The sequence below is a fragment of the Sander lucioperca genome, chromosome 24 (assembly GCF_008315115.2).
Source record: "Sander lucioperca isolate FBNREF2018 chromosome 24, SLUC_FBN_1.2, whole genome shotgun sequence".
Lineage (NCBI taxonomy): Eukaryota > Metazoa > Chordata > Actinopteri > Perciformes > Percidae > Sander > Sander lucioperca.
This window is the reverse complement of record NC_050196.1, coordinates 14,031,185-14,051,521: the sequence shown is the minus strand read 5'-3', so window position 1 is coordinate 14,051,521 and position 20,337 is coordinate 14,031,185. Positions and strand designations below refer to the sequence as shown.

The 20,337-nt window shown below is 42.4% G+C and overlaps 1 protein-coding gene across 1 annotated transcript in view; it reads right to left on the bottom strand.

Moving 5' to 3' along the window:
• LOC116044796 (fidgetin-like) overlaps nt 1-18,661 on the bottom strand; it is a 34,570-nt gene extending 15,909 nt beyond the window's left edge. Inside the window, exons 1-2 of the mRNA XM_031292278.2 lie at nt 18,436-18,661; nt 17,525-17,555 (exon numbers count right to left, since the gene is read on the bottom strand). Of these exons, the coding sequence (XP_031148138.1) occupies nt 17,525-17,549 (25 nt within the window). The 5' untranslated portion in view covers nt 17,550-17,555; nt 18,436-18,661. The remainder of the gene's footprint in view (nt 1-17,524; nt 17,556-18,435) is intronic.
• Nucleotides 18,662-20,337: the final 1,676 nt, after the last annotated feature.

Below are 20,337 nucleotides of genomic sequence, written 5' to 3'. Positions count from 1 at the left end.
GGTTACTTAACACCACACTGATTTCCCCTCAGCAGTTAGAGAAAAACCAGCCGATGCTCAATGATGCATCACTGTGTTTGTTGCCGCCAGGCTGTGTGTATGTGTGTGCATATGTCTGTGAGTGTGTGTGTGTGTGTGTGTGTGTGTGTGTGTGTATGTGTGTTTGAGTGTGTCTGTGTCTGTGTGTGTTATCATCGCTGGCACGTAGACAGACAGCCCAGGAGTGACTGCTGGAGTGTCACCATCTGTGGATGCATTTATGTCTGTCTGCACTGGGCTGTGTGTGTCTCAATGTGTGTGTTTATGTGTGTGGGTGGGTGGTTTGGTAAGGGGGGGGCTGTGGTGGGGAGAGGGGGTGGGCACTCAGTCAGACAGTAGACTTGGACCACGGCTCCATAGTTTGTTACTTCTGACAACAGCAGGCCAATTCGGTGCCAAATACTACGCTGCAAAAACTGTCAGTTTTAACGAGACAAAAACAAGTATTACTTCCTTCAAAACAAGTAAATCATTGTGCTAAAGAGCTGAGAAAATTCATGAAATAATGGAAAAATGTAAAGAAGATATTTAAACTGTAATTTCATCACTAGGGCTAATATATAAAATGGACAATTTCAAAGCTGTCACATGACTCGTTAAGATGGATTTTTGCAGTGGAAGAACTTGGCAAGCAAGCAAGATTAGAGTTCAACAGCAGTTGGTGGAGATTAACGCCCGCCGTGAGTGGCGCACGTGCGAAGGTGTGTGTGCATGTGTGCGTGCGCGCCTGTGGTGGGGTGTGTGGATTACTGAAGAGGCCCTAGCTGGGATAACCTCTACCCCCAGCCTGTGAACTCGCAGGATCCTTCACAGTGCATGTTTGAAGTGTCAAATCCTGCACACTGCATATAGATTCTGGTAAGATCTGCCAACTCACGCAATCTCACTGTGTCCCAATAAAAAAAGGAAAAATGAAGGAGTTGCTTAGACTCAGATCCACGTAAAAAAAGAAGAAGTTGTTCATATATGCAAAAAACAAATGTCCACTTCTCTGCTTAGTTGAAAAAAAATAACTTTAGTCATCGCATGTGAGGCTTTGTGTGACAGCAGAATAGACAGGATGTAGTGCTGACTGACAAGATAGGTGAGAGTGAAACAAGAGGACATGTCGCTTAAGTACAGTACATGCATTTGGATTCAAACTCTACCGATAGCTGCTATGAGCTCCAGCCCACACCGAGGACGCCTCAACAAGGCTGTCAAGCTGGTCCTACAGCTGCTTATTCTCCGTCTGAACTCACATGTGCTGTGTATCTGCAGCTCCGGGTGTTAGAAGGAACGAGCGCTCAGGTATGACAGCGGCGCGCGCACTTGAAGCCTGTGCACATCTTTAAATCCACTGTGGCTCGCATTATGCTGGAATTCACACAGGTTGTCTAAACAGTCAAACAGCGGATCAATACGCCCATCGATCGGTGGCATTGAGACTGAACTGGTCGTGTCGAGGGGGCAGGAGATTCTCACTAGAGCTCTCTGCAGCTTGCAGGCTGGAGGACGCACGTACACAAACACACACACACACACACACACACACACACACATATACAGACTGCACAGGTGAGGATCTGGTGTGGTATACAATACAAATATGTGGGTATGCATCTATACAGATTTATGAACACACTCATGTGCGTCTCCACTCATATCTGCCTCTCGAACAGAAACTCTGGCTTCTTTTGGACACTTCCACAGCAACACTACAGCATTTATCTCATACGAGCAGATTCAGGTCCTGTCTGTTCAAGTCAGAGCAGTCTGCCAGCAGTTTGTCTCAAAGTGAGGGCATCCAGTCAGCTTCAGCAGCTGAATATCAAGCTGGCGGCCGCCGCATCTCCTCGCACTCGACTGACACAGTCGATAGCTCTGCATTATTCATGGGAACGACGGCGGCCGATGAGATGGCCTCTCACTGAGGGCTGGATTTCAACAGTCCCAAACTTTACAGGGGCTGGCGGACGCGTGACACCTTCAACAACTGCTCATCGTCAGCGAAAAATGACAACGTGAGGCACAAGAAAGGGCACGCAACTTCAAAGGGGAGGCATTTGAATTTGTAAGCAAATTCAAAGGCAAACGTGTGAAATGTGGAATGAGACTAAGTTTGACATGGTAGTTTGAAGACAAACCTTTAACAATGAGGTGTTGGTGCCTTTTAAATAAAATGGAACAGAGCTAAAATAGCCCCACTCTGACAAATAAAGTACATATTAAGACTCTCTTGTCAGCTCCTCTTGTTTGCTATCAAGTCAATAAACACGGATCACAAAGTTAACATGAAAACCTGACGCGTCTCTTTGCGCTAATAAAAAGAAAACAAATCATAATTTCAAATGTTGCTCATCCGTGTTTGCTGATTTCCATTACACAGACTAAAGACATCAATTAGCCAAACTGAAAAGAAAGAAGAAAGAAAGAAAAACAAGAAAGAAAAAAGACAGTGATTTGGAGTGAATCAAACAAGACGCAAAGAGAACCAGAGGCAATGAAAAACATCAGGCTGCTTGATATCAGATCTCGGAGGAGGAATTTGATGGGCACCGATGAGCAGAAGGCATCTCAGGAGAATTGGACAGAGGAGAGATTTAATGTGATCATAGGGGACGCTCATCTTTCAGGGAACGGGGTAATAATGAGCAATCAATAACGTCCTTAACAGAGTTAGAGCGAGTGGCTGACAGCAGATGTAAGGCTCCGGCTAACAGGCTACGTCTGATCTCACATTACCACACTGGATCTGGGTTTAACATGCGCACACACACACACACATGCATGCACACCCGCACACCCGCGTACAGTCTGTATGTACTGTACATGCGTGGACACCAGCATATGGACCAACGCACCAACATATGGACACGCATTTCCTTTCTGTTTTTCTCAGTCGCTCACACACATACACATGTACGCCATCTCACACACACACACACACACACACACACACACACACACACACACACACACACACACACACTCTCGCTCTCCTCAGGTGACATCCACCAGCATCATGTCATTGTCTATCGATCAATAGCTGTAATCACATTCACAGGCGTGGAACACGGTAGTAGGCTCTGTACTGTGAACAAAGGCGTCTCAGTTTATGCGCCGACGGCTGATTTCACAGGCCAAAATGACAACCACTGCTGGCAGATTCTCTCAGCTGTACTAATAAAAAAAAAACATGCAGTATAAAGTATTTAAAGCTCTATACTCTGCCGCCTGCTGTCTATACGGGTAGAGTAATAAATAAAATACCATCACCACCTCTTCTGTTAAAAAATATTAGGAAAGCTTACTAACTCTAAAGTAGGGCTGTCACTTTTTATTCAAATTAGAACTATCATTACACCTCAAAAGTAATATCTGATATGTCTGACCCATTGCATGAACTCTTACCCATCTACGCTATTGCTCTTTTAGCTAACGCAAGATAGAGATAACTAGTATGCTCTATGCTACTTTTCGCCCAACGGATAATAATAAGACCAAATTATCTGAGGAGTAATGGAGGAAGCATTTGGAATTTGGCAACATACATGGATGAAAATGTGGATGAGTTTGTTTATTTCCAGTCGTAGCTGCGATTAGAAAGTGGCTCAGAATTCAGATCATTTTCAATTAGTTGTTTGGTCAATAAAAGGTCAGAAAAACAGTAAAAAACATGTTTTGTTTTGTCTGACCAACAGCCTAGAGCTGAATGATACACAATTTAGCATCATAGAAGACGAATCAAACCTAATATTTACACCAGAGAGGAGCTGTGAATTTGGCTTATTAATCCAGTAATCAACTAGTCATTTTAGATCTAATAAGCAGCTTTTTAAAGTGGCCATATTATGCTCATTTTCAGGTTCATAATTATAATTTGAGATTGTATCAGAATAGGTTTACATGGTTTAATTTTCAAAAAACACCATATTTTTATTGTACTGCACATTTCTGCAGAACCTCTTTTCACCCTGTGTCAGGTCTCTGTTTTAGCTACAGAGGGAGACTTCTTAACTTCTGTAACATCTTTGTTGTCAGTTGCACATGCCCAGTAACTAGGTAAGGATTACATGAGCTAGCTAGGTATTTGTGCAACTTTGGCCTGTACAAGGCAGGATTAGCTGGGAGACTTCTTCTAAATGAGGGCGCACTTCCAACTTTGTGTGGAATACCTACAGAACAGAGACATGCAAGTAGTTCTATTGAATTTATTTTGTAAATTAGGGTGAATTTGTGTGTGTCGTAGCAGTGTTTTGCCACTGAGGACGAGCTAGCATTCTAACGGTTAGCCCCCTAGCCCCCTCGTCTCGGCTAGTGACGCAGAAAGTCGTGCAGATTTTGACCAGCTCACCCGGAGACTGAAGGCAGGACACATTCAGAAACCGTATCTCACTCTAAACAGCATGGATGTTTTTTTTTCAAAGTTTGTATGCGTGTGGAAGCACCAGAGACACAAAAGAACACCCCAAATCCCAGAAAAAGTGATTTTTTCATAATATGGGCACTTTAAACTGTGTCTTTTTATTGGTTCAACATTCTCAGATGTCACCACTAAGGCCAGGCAGCCAGTAGACTTCAATTCCCCATATTGAAGTTTTTTGTCTGACGCTGGTCTGAACAATTCAGTTCATTCAACTGCTTACGCTACAATGCAACTGACAAAAATATGAAATGTTTGATAAAGATCTGGACATTCCAGTCAGTGTTGAAGTTGAAATGTGCCCTGGTTGTAGTTTGTTGCTGTTGACTAAAGAGGCCAGTTTATGTACACAAAATTTCTAACTTGAAATAACCTTTTACTTTGACAACTCTGCATCTTCAACCAAACCTCTGCCACCAGAATCACTTTCACTACGCACATGGATGTCTGTATGTTAGGTGAAAGTGTAGTACTACAGCACCCATCAGCCAACAGAAAAAGAGATATTTTATCCCACTCTGTTCACTATTCTGCATGTTCCCTACAGTTCTGCCCAATCCAACAACCTTGATAACAATGTGGATGTCTGTGTGTGTGTGTGTGTGTGTGTGTGTGTGTGTGTGTGTGTGTTGGCAACTTAATGAACTTTCACATATTTTCAGTGCAATATTTCTCGCAGCAGCCGCATTAGAGACTTTAGTTGTCACTCTAAATAAATAATTACAGCTTTATTACTGCAGGGTGCAGCGCCAACCCTGAGGCAAACACAGGATCTGTATACTTGTTTGTCATCTGGACACAAAAATGCTAGAGAGACGCAGAGAGATAAACGTCTTCTGGTCCGTAAAGAAGATGGATGGATAGAATATGATTAGGTAGAGAGGTTGAAGAATAGCGAAAAAAGGGTGTGCGAATTAGCAGTGAAAAAAGGACGTGCAGTATTTTTTGAAGAGATGAGCTGTGACATAAGCTAAGGAGTGACTCTGCTGTCCTGTTGGAAGGGGAATGTCATTCCGCCACTGAAGTCCCAGGAGGGAGATGAGTCAAGGCAGAGGACCCAAGGGCCAATAGCACAGCTTGATATTCAGGCCATGATATTTTCATTTTTGGAAAGCTGTCATGATACAGTAATTTCCTGCAAAATGAAACCTTTTTTTTTTTAATCCCTTTTTTTTTTTTACACTCAAAACTTGATGACTGCCTGCTTCTGAAGACATGTACTCAGCCAGCAGCCCTACAGTATCTGCATGGCTGAAAAACCGATTGACATTAGGTCTACAGACGGTTTCATTTTGTAAACAATATCATGCTGTAGCAGATGCTCCAACCCTTGTCAACATCTTGTGCAACAGCTGACCAGATGTGTCAGAGGGTTTCAGCGTCTCCTAGCAACAGGAAGACGTCCTGGCACTACGAGCAAATCTGAAACCACAACACTGATTTCTCTACTGTGTCGTTTACTAAAGGTTTGCTGTCCAGCTCAACTTCAAATAATGCTCCAAATGCACATTTAATTCTGTGTTTGTTCTGTACATTTTACACTCACTCCCATTGTTGGGCCCAGATTTCCCTGCGAGTGCCCAACCACCGCTTCATCACGGATCACGGCTTCGGTTGTTAGTTGCGCTGAATCTCTCAGACCTGGCTACGGGCCTCTTATCTTATCAGTCAATCTACAACAGCGTGCAGGAAATGAGACGCACAAACAGTGATACTGCCAGCAACACTCATCTGTCAAGACACGCTGGCTCAATTACCATGCCGTAGCACAAAGACTCGCACAAAACAGGACGCGCAGCGCGGCAGTGAAGTGGATAAATTGAATTGCTGACGTTATACAAGCTAAGTCATTAGTTGCGTCCATATAGGGAAACCAAAAGCTCGGCGGAACGAGAGCACGGAGGTGTTGTTTTATTTGGTGTAGCTGTGCACAAAAGGAAGTGATAAACTTCTTGCAGCCTGGGCATAAATCTGCATTTTTCTAATCATGAGTGTATGTGTATGTGTGTGTGTGTGTTTGTTTCTGATGCAGCCCCCTCATATTACTGTACTTGTTTGCTGCCTCTGTCTGGAGATAGAAAGAAAAAGGGAGGGGGGGTATATAAAGAGAAAGAGAGACAGAGACAGAATGGGAAAGAGATACATTGAGAGAGAAACAAAGACTGAAACAAACACATACAGAGAGAGAAAGAGGGAGAGAGACAGAGACAGAGAAATAGAGAGAGAGATTGGGAGGGATGCTGATGTGTGTACTGCATCCCAAGGGATCACTTACTCAGTATAGACACAGCACTGGAGGACAGAGCACAGCAAGGGTTCATTGGCCAAAATCTCTCCTCTTTACACACACATACACACACGCAACCCCTCCAAGCAATATTCCTGTTAGCACTCGTCCTCTGAGGATACAGCATTGACTGAAGTGGAGTGAATGTAAGAGGACGGTAGAATGAGGGGAGGAAGAGAAAAATATATAAAACGGAGGGATCAGGAGGAAGCAGCAGGAGGAGGAGTGTCCACCTGGCCAGTGTCCAGGGGAATTAAACAGTCTGTTTACCGCTCTGAGCACCTCAGCAGCGCCATGTTAGCCTAATGGCACGGACATGAAGCCAATTGATTTGTGGACCAATAGACCTGTCCCACAGCACAGGCAGATTACCTAGATCACTGGCTCTGCATCGAGTAGACATCGCTTCTCATTCGAGCCCCACAGGCAGCCGAATGTGAGCAGGGTTTAATGTGTGTCTGTGTGGGCATGCTTGCATATACGTACACGTGTCCTGAGGATTAGAACATGAAACAAGGGGGCTGGTTTATGTCCGTACGGGGTTCATTCTTAACTTTCATATGGTTGTGTATAGGCCTAATTTATTGTATTGTTTGAATGATGATGTATGCTTCTCTATGGGTTTGGGTAATAAAGACGGCTTTGGATGGAGTTGTAATGTTCTTGGATCATACTGTGTTATTTTTACAAAATTCTGCAGCCCAAATTAATAATTCTGAGCAAGCTGTAGCAACAAATGGACAAAACTGGTAAAAGATTGGATTTTTGAAGAACCTCATAGGGCGGAACAATTTGAGGAAAATATCTTACATCCATTTTTCTGACTAATACTGTGGTTTTGTCTTAAATTGTGATTATTGATTGAATAGAATCAGATAAAATTAGGCAGTTACTTGAAAAATACTTGAATGTGATCATGACATAACATGACAAAAGTGCTGTTTTCATTTAATAACAGCTGACAATGTTTTGATATCGGACTATCGATACTACCGTTAACGTTAAGTGCGATAACCTTTAAGTTTAACGGAAGTTTCTTTTGTCATTTACACTCAACAACTGTTGAGCTACCTGCTAGCTAACAGTTTAAAAACAAACGTAAAGCAATGGCCAAGATTATTTCTGTAGAAAAATACTTCCTCAAAACTATCTTTAGCCAAGCAGACATCAACTTACGGAGATAATATTTAAATAGACAGGCAAGAGTTTCTGTTTTGTTGTTATATAAACACACGTAAAAATATATTATTATTAATAAAAATTGCAACAACTTAAAAATTGCAAAGCAATTGCAAAAAATGTTAAATACTTGGTTTATTTTCTGTTTGCACTGAACATCAATTCCATCATTTTAAATGTTGTCTAAAATGTATCCATTCTGTCATCCATGTTGTATTGAACAGTATTCCTATTATTATCATCATTATATCGATTTTGCCCATATTGGCCAGCTCTACTGGATCCTTCTCAAAACCAAATGTGATTGAGTAAGATCCAGCGAAAAGCTAATTTAGTTTCCTCTGTTCTGATGAAGTTGACATTTGAGAGATATAAAGTCACCCAACTCCAACAGTATGTACATACAGTACAGTATATACCTGATGTTAAATGTGGATTGGGGAGTTCAGTGAGCAACATTTTCCCAGACGGATATAGTTGGCTGCATGCACGATGCCCATTTCTGGCATTAACAGTGCACATTGTTCCAAATTGAATGATACACCCAAATATAAAAAAAAAAAAAACCTTGCTGCAGGACAATGAAAGACCACACACACTTGAAACTACAGTTGTCCATGTATACGGCCGAGGAGTGAGAATAATTCCACATTCTCCACAGTTTTCACTCATGTCAGTGTCCCAGTTGATAAGCATGAAAATCCATTTATCTACAAAGGAACTGTATGGTCCATAGTGGACAATGTCTCTTTCATGGTCCCTTGCAGGCCCTTTTTTTCGTCCACAAAGCCACCCAACTGACTCCACCACGTCTGTAATAGGCCACATTCATTTGATATAAACACATCAAGGGAGATATTGCAGTGTTTTTTACCGTGCATCAAGAGAAGTGGTGCTGGTTCACAGAAGCAGGAATATGCTCTGAACATAAAAGAACAATGGACCCAAGGCAGATGCAGTTAGGCAAAAAAATAAAAAAAATAGATACAGTGGCCTGGACATGAACACCAAACATGTATGCTTGCACGGAAAACCATAGGGAGACACGGTACGGCTCACTGTCATCACCATTCAGCCGTTTTCTCCTTTTGTGAGTCCAGACTGCAGAGTGAGCAGGAGGACGGAGATCCAGAATTAGGCCTTTGAGGAAGAGGAGCCGTCAGATTACAGATTAGAAGGTGGGGAAGAGGTGGGATTAAACATGCGGTCTAGATGGTAGCCCGACTAATACAGCTCACAGCTCGGCTAAGGGAGTCAAATTATGCCCTGTGGATTATACTGTGGTTAGAGGGAAATGTTTAAAAAAAACTAAAAAAAACGACTCTCCTGGAGATCCCTATTCAAACATGTTCCACACTGGTCAATGTTATTCATTGCTCATCTAATCCATATTTGTGTAAATGAGGTGCACGGAGCTTTACAACACCAGGCAGACACAAAAACCTTTGAGACTCTGGTATTAACAATGATGCTACGTCTTAACCACCCTCTGGCTAATGCAGCTAATGAATGAGAAAGCGCTAGCAGGCGAAGGGCTCTAATTCTCCTTCACAGGCTATCATGTTGCAGCCCGGAGACAGATCAATACCATTTGCTCAACACACAGGAGGCCTGGGAATCTATAAAAGGGCTTTTATTGAGTAATTAAACACCCATTACTGTCCCGTGCAGCCAAACAATAAATTTGATCAGCCTCTCAGGCGCAGATCCAGCCGTGATTAATACTCAATGCATGCATGACATAAAAGATCACAATGACATTTTGCAAAGTCCTGTATAGACTGTTTGATGGTGCAGGGACAGGGACAGGGGTTAGCTGCTTACAGCGGCAGTTTCAAGGTTGCTTAGTGGGGCCGGACCATATAAGAGCTCTGTGTGCAAGGAGAGAGAACCTTGGATGTATGACCCTGCTGGTCTGGGATCCAATCCCGCCAGTACCTGCTGTCCTGATGCCGCCATAGCAAGCAGCATGCCCTGCTTCCTGTTAAAGACACAACATCTTACGGCAGCGACGAGTTTCAGAAACTGCTCGGACAAGAGTGATATTTTAAACCTCTTTTTCTTTTTGCACTTTGGACTGTAACCTTCTAAAGGCTCACAGTACAGTTAAGTTACTACTTCATATGGCACCGATATTTCTAAATATCATTTTTAACACATTTTAAAATCATTAATATTCCAAACTAGTAATTGGTATAGGCTTAAAATACACATTGGTAAGTGTTGAGGCTGTTGTTTAAAGAAATACAGTACATACATACATTTATCAGCTTACACATTAACACTTTAACTCCCCTTATTATCATTTATAAGCAGTATATAAACATTTAACAAAGGGATTGATGACACACTATAATGTAGTTCTAAGGACATATATTGAATATATATATATATATATATATATATATATATATATATATATATACATAAAAAGTATTACTATATATGTAAACCTTTTCCTAAAAAGGTGTTTATTAACAAGATATATTAAGATTAAAGTCCCTTTGAGTTGCTTTATTTTGCAAATTGATCTTTGCAAGTTAGACAGTGTGCAGGAGTTTCTTACAACTTTTGACCAACTCGTCCCTCTCCGACACACCTGTCTTATGCTATAGATGTGTGGAATATTTTTCTTTTCAAAATGTATCATTTGACTGACATCCTGTACAGAGTAACGCAGAGGGCCTGATGCTTGTAGGGAGAAAAAAGAAAGACTATTTTGACCAACACCTCTATTCTCACATGACAACCAACATAAATAAAACCTTCTTTTTTTTTAAGCAAAGTAGGAACACTATTATGTCTTTTCAGAGTGACTGAGGGCTGAACTGTTTTTTCCCCAATTTCCCAACGTCCTTTTCCACACTTGCACAATTGAAAACCCTGTTACAATCCCATCCTTGTTGGAGAATATTTAGCGTTGTTGAGCCAACAATATGGCATCTGGGTGATTCTCCTAAATATGAATGGCCCATTCACAGGGCTCAATGGAGTCGCTTGGCAATGGCCCTTCTTCCCCTCCCTCCTCCATACTCAAAACAATATTCAGCGCAGCAGTCTTGGCATTTTTCCCCGAAATCAACAAAAGAGGAACTCGAAGCTGTCCCTGAAACCCTCAAAGCATTAAGCCTCTGTGAGATGCAAGTACTTGGCACAAGCAAAGCGATTTAACGACAATGGGCAAATCATACAGTGCTTTGTGAGATTTAGGGGATACAATAGCACTCCGTTTCCAAAGCACACATTAGTAAGCATGTCATTGGGACCCCCTGGGGGATTTGAGCGGCCTAGAGGATTGTGTAGTGAAGAGGATAAATATATGTTACTGGGCTAGAAGATGGACCACTGCCAATGCCTCCCTCATGCACAACATACTGTGGATTATGAGTGTGTGGAATACATTAATAGAATAATCTTCTGAACACACAAACTAACCCACAAATTGAACCCATTTGGCTTGTTAAGCATATACATTGCAACACTTCCAAAATCAATTTACAAGCATTTAACAGAGCACAAGAGGTACGGATGAGGAGAGATTCTCGCCTTACAAAAAATGATTGCCCGCTATGAAAATAAAACAAAAAAACATACTTGTTATAAATGTGCGGCGCTTGCAGCCATGCTGACCTCTGAGTGCTAAACAAAACCAACAACGGACAAGCAGACACCCACTCAAAAGTCAATACCATGCGTGCCTCCTCTTCCTCTTGTATGGTTAATGCATGATGCCAGGTAGGGGAGACAGACGGAGAGTAGGATCTCATTATACGCTGCACGCTATCATTAGCTATCTACCACATGTGTCCATCCTGCCAACCGAGTTGTACAAGCAACATCCTAATGCTCTCGCATGCTTCCGGTAAGGAAACTTGGCCCACACACACACACACACACACACACACACACACACACACACACACACACACACACACACACACACACACACACACGCACACGCACGCACACACACACACACACACACACACACACACACACACACACACACACACGATCACAGGTAAGCATACAAACCACATTCTTGCCCAGCCGGCCTTGGTACATGAAGAGAAGTCCTTTTTAAGTAATTTTTCAAGTACAAATAGTAATAATGGTTTCTGCTTTTCTAAAATGAGGATTATCTGCTTTTTTCTGCTTTATATGATTGTAAACTCAATATCTTTGGGTTTTGGACTGTCGGTCGGACACAACGAGATATTTAAAGACGTCGCCGTGGACTCTTGTAAACTGGGATAGACAGATATCGATTGTCTGAAGATTTATCGCTATTACAATTAAACCCTTAGTTGTGGCTCTAATTAAAGGCATCACCACGTACATACAGGTGCAAGTTAGACATTACGTAGACTAAAGCTGAAACGATTAGTCGATCCACAGAAAAATAATCAGCAACTATTTAAGTGATCTATTAATCCTTTCAGTCAAAGCAAAAATAGTGAAAAAATGCTGCAGTTTCTCAGGTTACAGCTTCTCAAATGGGAGGATTTGCCACTTGTTAATGTCATATATGATAAGAAATTAAATATATGTGGGGTTTAGGAGTTTTTGATGAGACAAAAAGAGAAATTTGTAGATGTCGCTTTGGCCTCTAGGGAACTGTGATTGGTATTTTTTTTTTACTATTTTTTTGACCTTACACAGACCGAATCATTAATCGAAAAAAAAAAAAAAAAAGCATTGGCAGACTATTCGATAATGACTTTAATTGCTATGTAGCAACAGCAGTTGTTTTTGCTCTCGCTCCCTGTTTGTGTCCATCTCCCAGAGGCCACAAGCAGCTCAGAGATGCTGTGCCACACGCCCAGCCACTCAACATCCTTTGTGTCCATCCCTTGGCAGCCTGCCAAGCTCTCTCTCACACACACACACACACACACACACACACACACACACACACACACACACACACACACACACACACACACGCACCCCAGTTCTCCCTCGAACCAAATGAGCCATTGTTCATTAACGCGCACACACACCTTTGCCGCCATGCAGACAAAAGTGTCCGACTTACTTGAGGTTCGCGCAAGATGCCTCGCTAATCAAGACGTTCAAGCTGAGCTGCAGATGGGAGGTGGGGGTGGGGGGGGGGTTAGCAGACGGTCACTATCTAGGCTGAGCTCGCTGTTACCAAAATCAGATCATCCAGCCAGAGCCAGACTGAAGAGCAGCAGCGGCGAGATATTACAGTCAGATCCTTCCTCTCTCTCCTAGCTGTCATTTTCTTTGGCCCTTGTGGGGGAATAAAAAGGCTCTCGTTGGCGTCCTCCATCGTCGGGCCAAATGAGTGATGAGCTCCTCCGCATATCAATGCACAATTTAACTTAAGACTTCCATGGCAATAACCTAATTAGAAACTGTGCCTTCTCATTTGAAGGCACAATGTAAAGGATAAGCTGTATGCCGCCATCTCTATCGCTGTCTAATGGTGCGGAATATTCCAAAGTGGAAGTTAGATTTTTTTTTTCTTCCTTTTTTTAATAAGTCCTTAGCATATTTAACACTTCCACATGCTGAATGTTTTAATATCTGCCTGAGAATCCGGGCCATGGGTGGTGGAGATTGCTGGTAAAGAGTAATAGGAGGTGAGCGGGGGTCTGCTCAAAATTCAGAAAAGGGGGCAGCGGATTGCAAAGAAGGTAGGAGGGAGAGGGGGGAAAAAATCTACAGCTTTGATTTGATTAAAACCTATGAAAATGACGCATTACATAAACCAAAGAAACTTCAAACATTTTGGGGGATTCGGAGTTCAAAGAAAGTGAGATAATGCTTTTTAATGCTGGAATTAACATGGAGATGAATTTAGCTAAATGTCTCTTCATGGGTGGAAAATAAGAGGCGTAAAAATCTGGAAATTTGGTGACACTGATCTTAGATCAGCTTTGGCTCTACTGGCTTTAAAAAAGGTTCCCAGCTGTTATTGTATTGACCCTGATCTGACTGTGGAGCTGCTCTGGTCTTTATTTCATCTGTTAATGTAATGACTTTTCTTACTTTTTATTTTGACTTGAAAACGGCTATTAGATCATCTGAAATGCATTTCTTCAGATGGAGATTTGCGGATTTCTTCTCCAGGAATTTTTTTTTAGATTTTCTTTTACAATACCTAACTCAACAGTATCAGTAACATCCCATGCTGAGCATTGGTTAGAAACCTGATAAAACACCTGATGGTTCAACTGTGATACATAAAAGCATCATCTTGGTATAAAGCATCACAGGTTACAGCAGGTTCCGCAGTAGTGAGCTGAAAGTATTATTCCACCCCTGAGTCAGTCTTGTGTGGATGCCCCTCGCCTTAAGTACACCCATCAGATTTTGACTGGATAATAACCAGTTGGCACTGGGAGAAAGACATGAGGGTAGAATGAATATAATTTGTGCGTGAGTGAGTGTTTGAGGAAAGGGTTGACTCCAATTGCAACACGAAAAAAAAAATAATCCACCAACCGACACCAACTGTCAGTCACAGCAACACTGAACCCCCCCCAACTAAATCCCAAAAGCCAGTGTACCAATACTGAAGGAGGAAAGGAGGGGGAGAGAAAGAGGAGGAGGATTGAGTGGATCACGGTGTCAAGGATTTTTAAGGAACAGGCGTCCACTCATCTACGGAGAAACGTGTTTCGGGCAGCGGCGCTACCGACAGCTGCCTGCCGTCTCTGGGAGAGGAACTTAGATCAGCGAGGAGGGGCTGTCAGCGAGCATGTAGGGAAACACACAAAGACTTACACAGCCGCGCTACAGTTAGCTGACACACACAGCCCCAGCACTGTCTTCTGGGACGGAGAGAGAGAGAGAGAGAGAGAGAGAGAGAGAGAGAGAGGGAGAGAGAGAGATGAGGGGAAAATAAGTGGACAAAGAGTGAAATAGATGAGAGAGCAAGGAGACAAGACAGGCTGACGCACTGTCGAGCAAACGTGGAGGGAGGAAAGGGGAGGGGGATGGGTGGGGGGAGAGAGAAAGATGAAACAGAGAGAGGAAAGATGGAGAGAGTGAAACAGACAGACGGGTCCGAGAGGGATTTGTTCTATTTGCATGCGCCGGGCTCCCATGGGGTCCAGCTCCGCTCGGCGAGCCGAGAGCACAAAAGATAACACTTAACATATTTGCTAAAAGATGACAACCCTGGTTGGGTCTCGTTTGAAGAGGCCCTTTGTCAGGACGTGCAGACAGGAGAAATCCACTGATATGGACGCGGCTGAGACTAACAAATGTCTGTGTGTGTGTGTGTGTGTGTGTGTGTGTGTGTGTGTGTGTGTGTGTGTGTGTATCTAAAATGAACAATATTTCCACACATCAGGCAGAAGTCCCACGAGGCGGGCTAGATCGCACGCCGGTGGCTCCGGGACGGTAAAACAGCTTTTAATGGTAAACATTACAGACTGATAGAAAGTGTCAGGATAATGTATTTATACGGCCCCACTGGGAGGAGCGTAGCCACCCTCGCAGCCCACCGCCTCTCTTTATTCATTTGAGGGAAAAGTATTTAGATAAATAAAGGCAGAGTAAAGGGTTGCCTGTTTGTAAAGCACTTTTTCTTCTATTCCTCTTATCTCTCCTCTCTCTGTCCCTATTAGCTGTATCGGGGGGCTGCCGGAGATGTGAGGCGATACGTTACGTGTATAATGGAGGGGGATTATTGCTACTGTCACTGCAACATGCGCAGACAGCGGATGCAGAGGGACGGATCTTAAGCCGGGGACTGTAGCAAACAAATAGACTTAGAGGAATAAACAAACCGCTGAGTGTCTACATTATTTACATTACACACAGAACCAACACACGCGCGGCTGCGCCTGGGTTTTCTCGGCACTCACACACACACACACACACACACACACACACACACACACACACACACACACACACACACACACACACACACACACACACACACACACACACTCTCTTTCTCTGTACAGTACATACAAACTCAATGACCATATGGTCATCTAGAATTCTCTTCTTTAACAAAAACAGCAAACAAGCAAGCTGAGACTTCTTTGCATATCCTCCAATATCTCTCATAAAATCTCATCCACAAATCTGAATCACAAGTGTAATCAAAAACCCGTCAATTATGAACAAATTGAAATGACAAAGGTGCATAAAATATGCAATTGTATGTGTCAATTGTAAATAAGTGCATACCTTTATATCTGTAATATGTCATTTTAGATCATTTGAACACCTGAGGTCCAAATAGAAAACATTCTATATTTTCATTACAGTTAAAGTTTGACCATATGGACACACCTATAAACCCAAATATGCACACATTTGCAAATGCACATGCAGCATGTGTAACAAACACATACACACACACACACACACACACACACACACACACACACACACACACACACACACACACACACACAAATGCATCAGCAGCACATGACGTGAAGCAAATAACTGTGTGTGTGTGTGTGTGTGTGTGTGTGTGTGTGTGTTTGTTACACATGCTGCATGTGTGAGAGAGAGACAGATAGCAGAGAGAAAGATCAAAGGTGAAAGGTTGAGTCCTCACTAATAACTGCTACAAAAACCAAGAATGTGCAATCGTGGAAGTTCAGCCCAACAGAAAGCACATTGTGGTCTCGAACATAACTATTCATTCGAAAAGTATCCGCTGCCGTTCTTACTTGCAACAGGGTGGGATGGCTATTTTCTATTTCAACAATCCACCATTGTTCTACATGAATGTAGAAAACATTGCCTGCAACGACACTCTGCAGCATTACAAACCACTCACATGAATCGTTTTTTTTTTTTTTAAAGTACCTGTAATTTGAATGAAGGCAGGATATATTTATTTATTTATTCATTATCGCTGTTTATTCCTGTTATTAATGCACAATTTTCTCACTTCAACGTGTTAATATTTGGCAACTTTACTGCAATAGAGTAAGAAACATGAAATAAAGTGTAACTAATAAATGAATCCTGATTATAAATACACATAATACACATGATTGTGCAGTGATAGAGGCCTTGTTCACTGTGACTCCAATCACATCTACTTGTTCCATTAAACAATTGTATTTCTATATTTTTATATTCAAATGAAAAGAAAACTCTGCACACATTTGTGTGTGTATGTGAGAGTTTGTTTTGGAAAAATAAGTTCTGCCTCATATCTATCTTACTCATCTGCATCTTTGATTTAAAAGTTCAAGAACAATATTTGAGAACAGATTTTAACGTCTTAAAAAATCTATTAGTCCATGTGTAATTTAAAAATGTTGCACGCTTGTATTAATTTCCAGGTGGTAGTGTGGCTGCTGAATGACAAAAGGCTGTGTTAGTGTGATATGAGCAAAACATAAAGATGGAAAATAAACCTAAACAGGACTGCTACAATTTTAGAGATCTATCCTATATAAAAAGAAAGAAACAAATGCACAATTTTAAATAAAGCTGAAGGTGTGAATACACACACAGTGAAATAAATACATATAAATACACTCTGTGTGCGGTGTCACCTTCACCAGCTACTGGAATTCATCTTTACATTTTTACACCTTCTAATACATTAATTTAAAAAAAAAAAAAAAGTGCATAAGTTAATGAAAAAATCCACCTACCATAGACGCTGCTGCTGCTGATCATCTCGTGCTGGAACAGTGAGAGGAAGAGGGAGAGGAAGAGGAGATGAGAGCATTGGAATTAATTTGTGACGGATAAAAAGATGTCCCCTTCAACCAAAAAAAAAAAAAGAGAAAAATGTTACAGACACTTTTTCTTTTTTGGTCCTAGCACTGCTCGGATTTCAAGCCGTGTGAAAGGTGGGCCCTTCAAGTACTGGAGCGAGCAACTCAATAGGAGAGGCATCTAACCTACATGCATCTCATTAGAAAGTGGAGCCCGGGATGACAGGCAGCGGTGGGGAGGGGAGGAAGGGAGGGGGGAGGGAGGCAGGAGGAGGGGGTACAGGCAAATCAACTGGTGCAGCTCAGTGATTGTTTGGGAAATGATGCCCAGACCCAAGTTAAATCTGTTGATAACGCCCTAAAATGCCCAAGCTTATCAAAAATATATATAAAAAAAAACATGCTGCGGTGACATTGTCTCCGCTCTCTGCACGCATGCATAGGGCAACTTGTTGTAACCGTATCGCCGCAGCCGCCTGATAGAGGCTGGAATAGCAAGTTGTGTATTTTTTCCTGTTGAGTGAGTGCCGCACAGCCAACACATAGAAACAGCAGGCAGGCAACCTATAGTGCAGGCTACGTGTCCGTGCTTTGCGATGTAACCGTGGCGCAGGTGCGCTCCTTGAAAATCACATTTAAAAAAAATAAAAAAATAAAACGTGCACAGCAATTCACGCTCAGGTATCGTTAGCAATACGGGAAACTTGTAAAATGACTAACCGCACATGTATGCATGATAGTGAGGTAAACGTGTCCTCTAGAGCCGCGCTGCCCGGAGAGCCGTCTGCTCTGTCCACTCTGTCTAATTGCAGACGCAGCGGATCAGACTATCCTTCCCTCCTTACCTGCTTTTTTAGCGACAGGTCGACCTCTCACGTGGGGGGTTAGGGTCGCATCGATCCCGGGGAGGGGTTCTGCTGATGAACGGGGGTGCCGAGGTTAAGCCGGGTTGCGTGCGAGCTGAAACCATCCCAAATGAACGCAGGAAATACTGACCACAGCCACTGCCATGTTGGAATTTCACCAGCCCTGAACAGCTGCTTCTCAGACTGACCAGTACGCTTCCCACTGCGCATGCGTGCAAAGGGGTAACGCAAGCAAGAAAAAAATCCTCACTTCCAGTTATTGCCCATAAGGTTATTAGGGGGAGTCTAGTTTGTAGTGCGTATGGGAGTCCAAATGGTGAGAAGGATGAAACGTAGAATGAACAGAGAAGTGTTTAGAAGCCAAAAGAGAGACTGAAGAGCAGCACTGCACTTTAACTAGTCGCGTCTACTGACTTGAATCCGATTTTTTAACAGATTAAAGGTGAGACAGTCTTTCTTTTTCTACTGCACACTAACTTTAAAAGCATTTGTGACAAGCTGAGTCGTTAATCTGTGGAGGTAGTCATTTGTTAAAATGGACAGTGTGTAGCCTATACTAGAATAATTATGAGAGCCATTTTATCCTAAGAAAGCTGTAAATTGTGGTTGCAAATAATATCAAATGATGCAAACTGGTTTAGTGAACCAATCCGAGTATAGTGAGGATAAACTCTGCTCTAAAGCCTATTGAGTGTGAAAACAGCCCATCTATAGCACACTGGAGGCCACCTAGAAGCCCCCTGGCCTCAGCTTTGGAACCCACTGAAGTGCACGTGGGGGTAAATCTGCACACCCGCCTCCCCGTCTGCCCGAAATGTGACTCCAAACGCGCCTGCAGTGTCCATGTATCTCCCCGTGATAATTATAGCAGCAATATGGAATTAGCAATTGAAGCCCTAATTAGAATGAAAATGTCCCAGTTAGCTAGTTATCAAAGCATCAGCGGGGAGACCAGATTTAAACAAGACATCAAAGATGGAATAACTATCGGTTCATTGTTCCTAATCACACCCACACTGAAAATGTGGTCATATCAAATTTAAGGGGTTAATAAAAGGGTGTAAATAAAAATGTGGACACAAAGTCATGCCTCACACATATACACACACACACACACACACACACACACACACACACACACACACACACACACACACACACACAGAAGGTCAACTTAACGCACGCGCTTCTGGGGACGTGCCCCTGCAGTCAAACATGAAGCCCTGGAGTTACCACTGAGCACATATGTAGAAAAGTGGATGGTTTCCTTCCTCCACCTGCTGTTATTCCCAGTCTGTGTTTATTAGAGCAGCGGCTGCAGCAGATTATAAACTCCTGCAGGCCTTAGCGCTCTATTACTGAGAGCTACAGCTCCACCTATCACTCTCTATTGTCTATAATTAATTGTCGTTTTAACAATTCCATCAATTCATTAAATTTGTCAAGCCTGCAATGCAATCAAGGTTTTGTTAGCGTAATGAAAATGGATTGAAAACTCAACTAATCGCTGTGCAGTGCTAATTATTAGTTAGTAATTAGACAAAAGCCTTAAATTAGCATCTGTAATGTTTAAGTGAGGAAAACAGGGCTTTGTAGTATATTGTGCATATGTATTTCCAAGCGTGCTCTTTCTCCTCTCTGATTAACATACTGAAGGCAAAGGTATGATTCAAGTGTGTTGAATATGCAGTGTTGCTATAAAAGGCACACATTCATATGGAAAATCTTACATATGGGACATTTTCAGGTTGAATTTATGACATATTTTCTGATTCGTGACGACACAAACTGTGTGTGTGTGTGTGTGTGTGTGTGTGTGTGTGTGTGTGTGTGTGTGTGTGGTGGAGGAGATTTAATGGCAACATAAATCTAAATAGATTT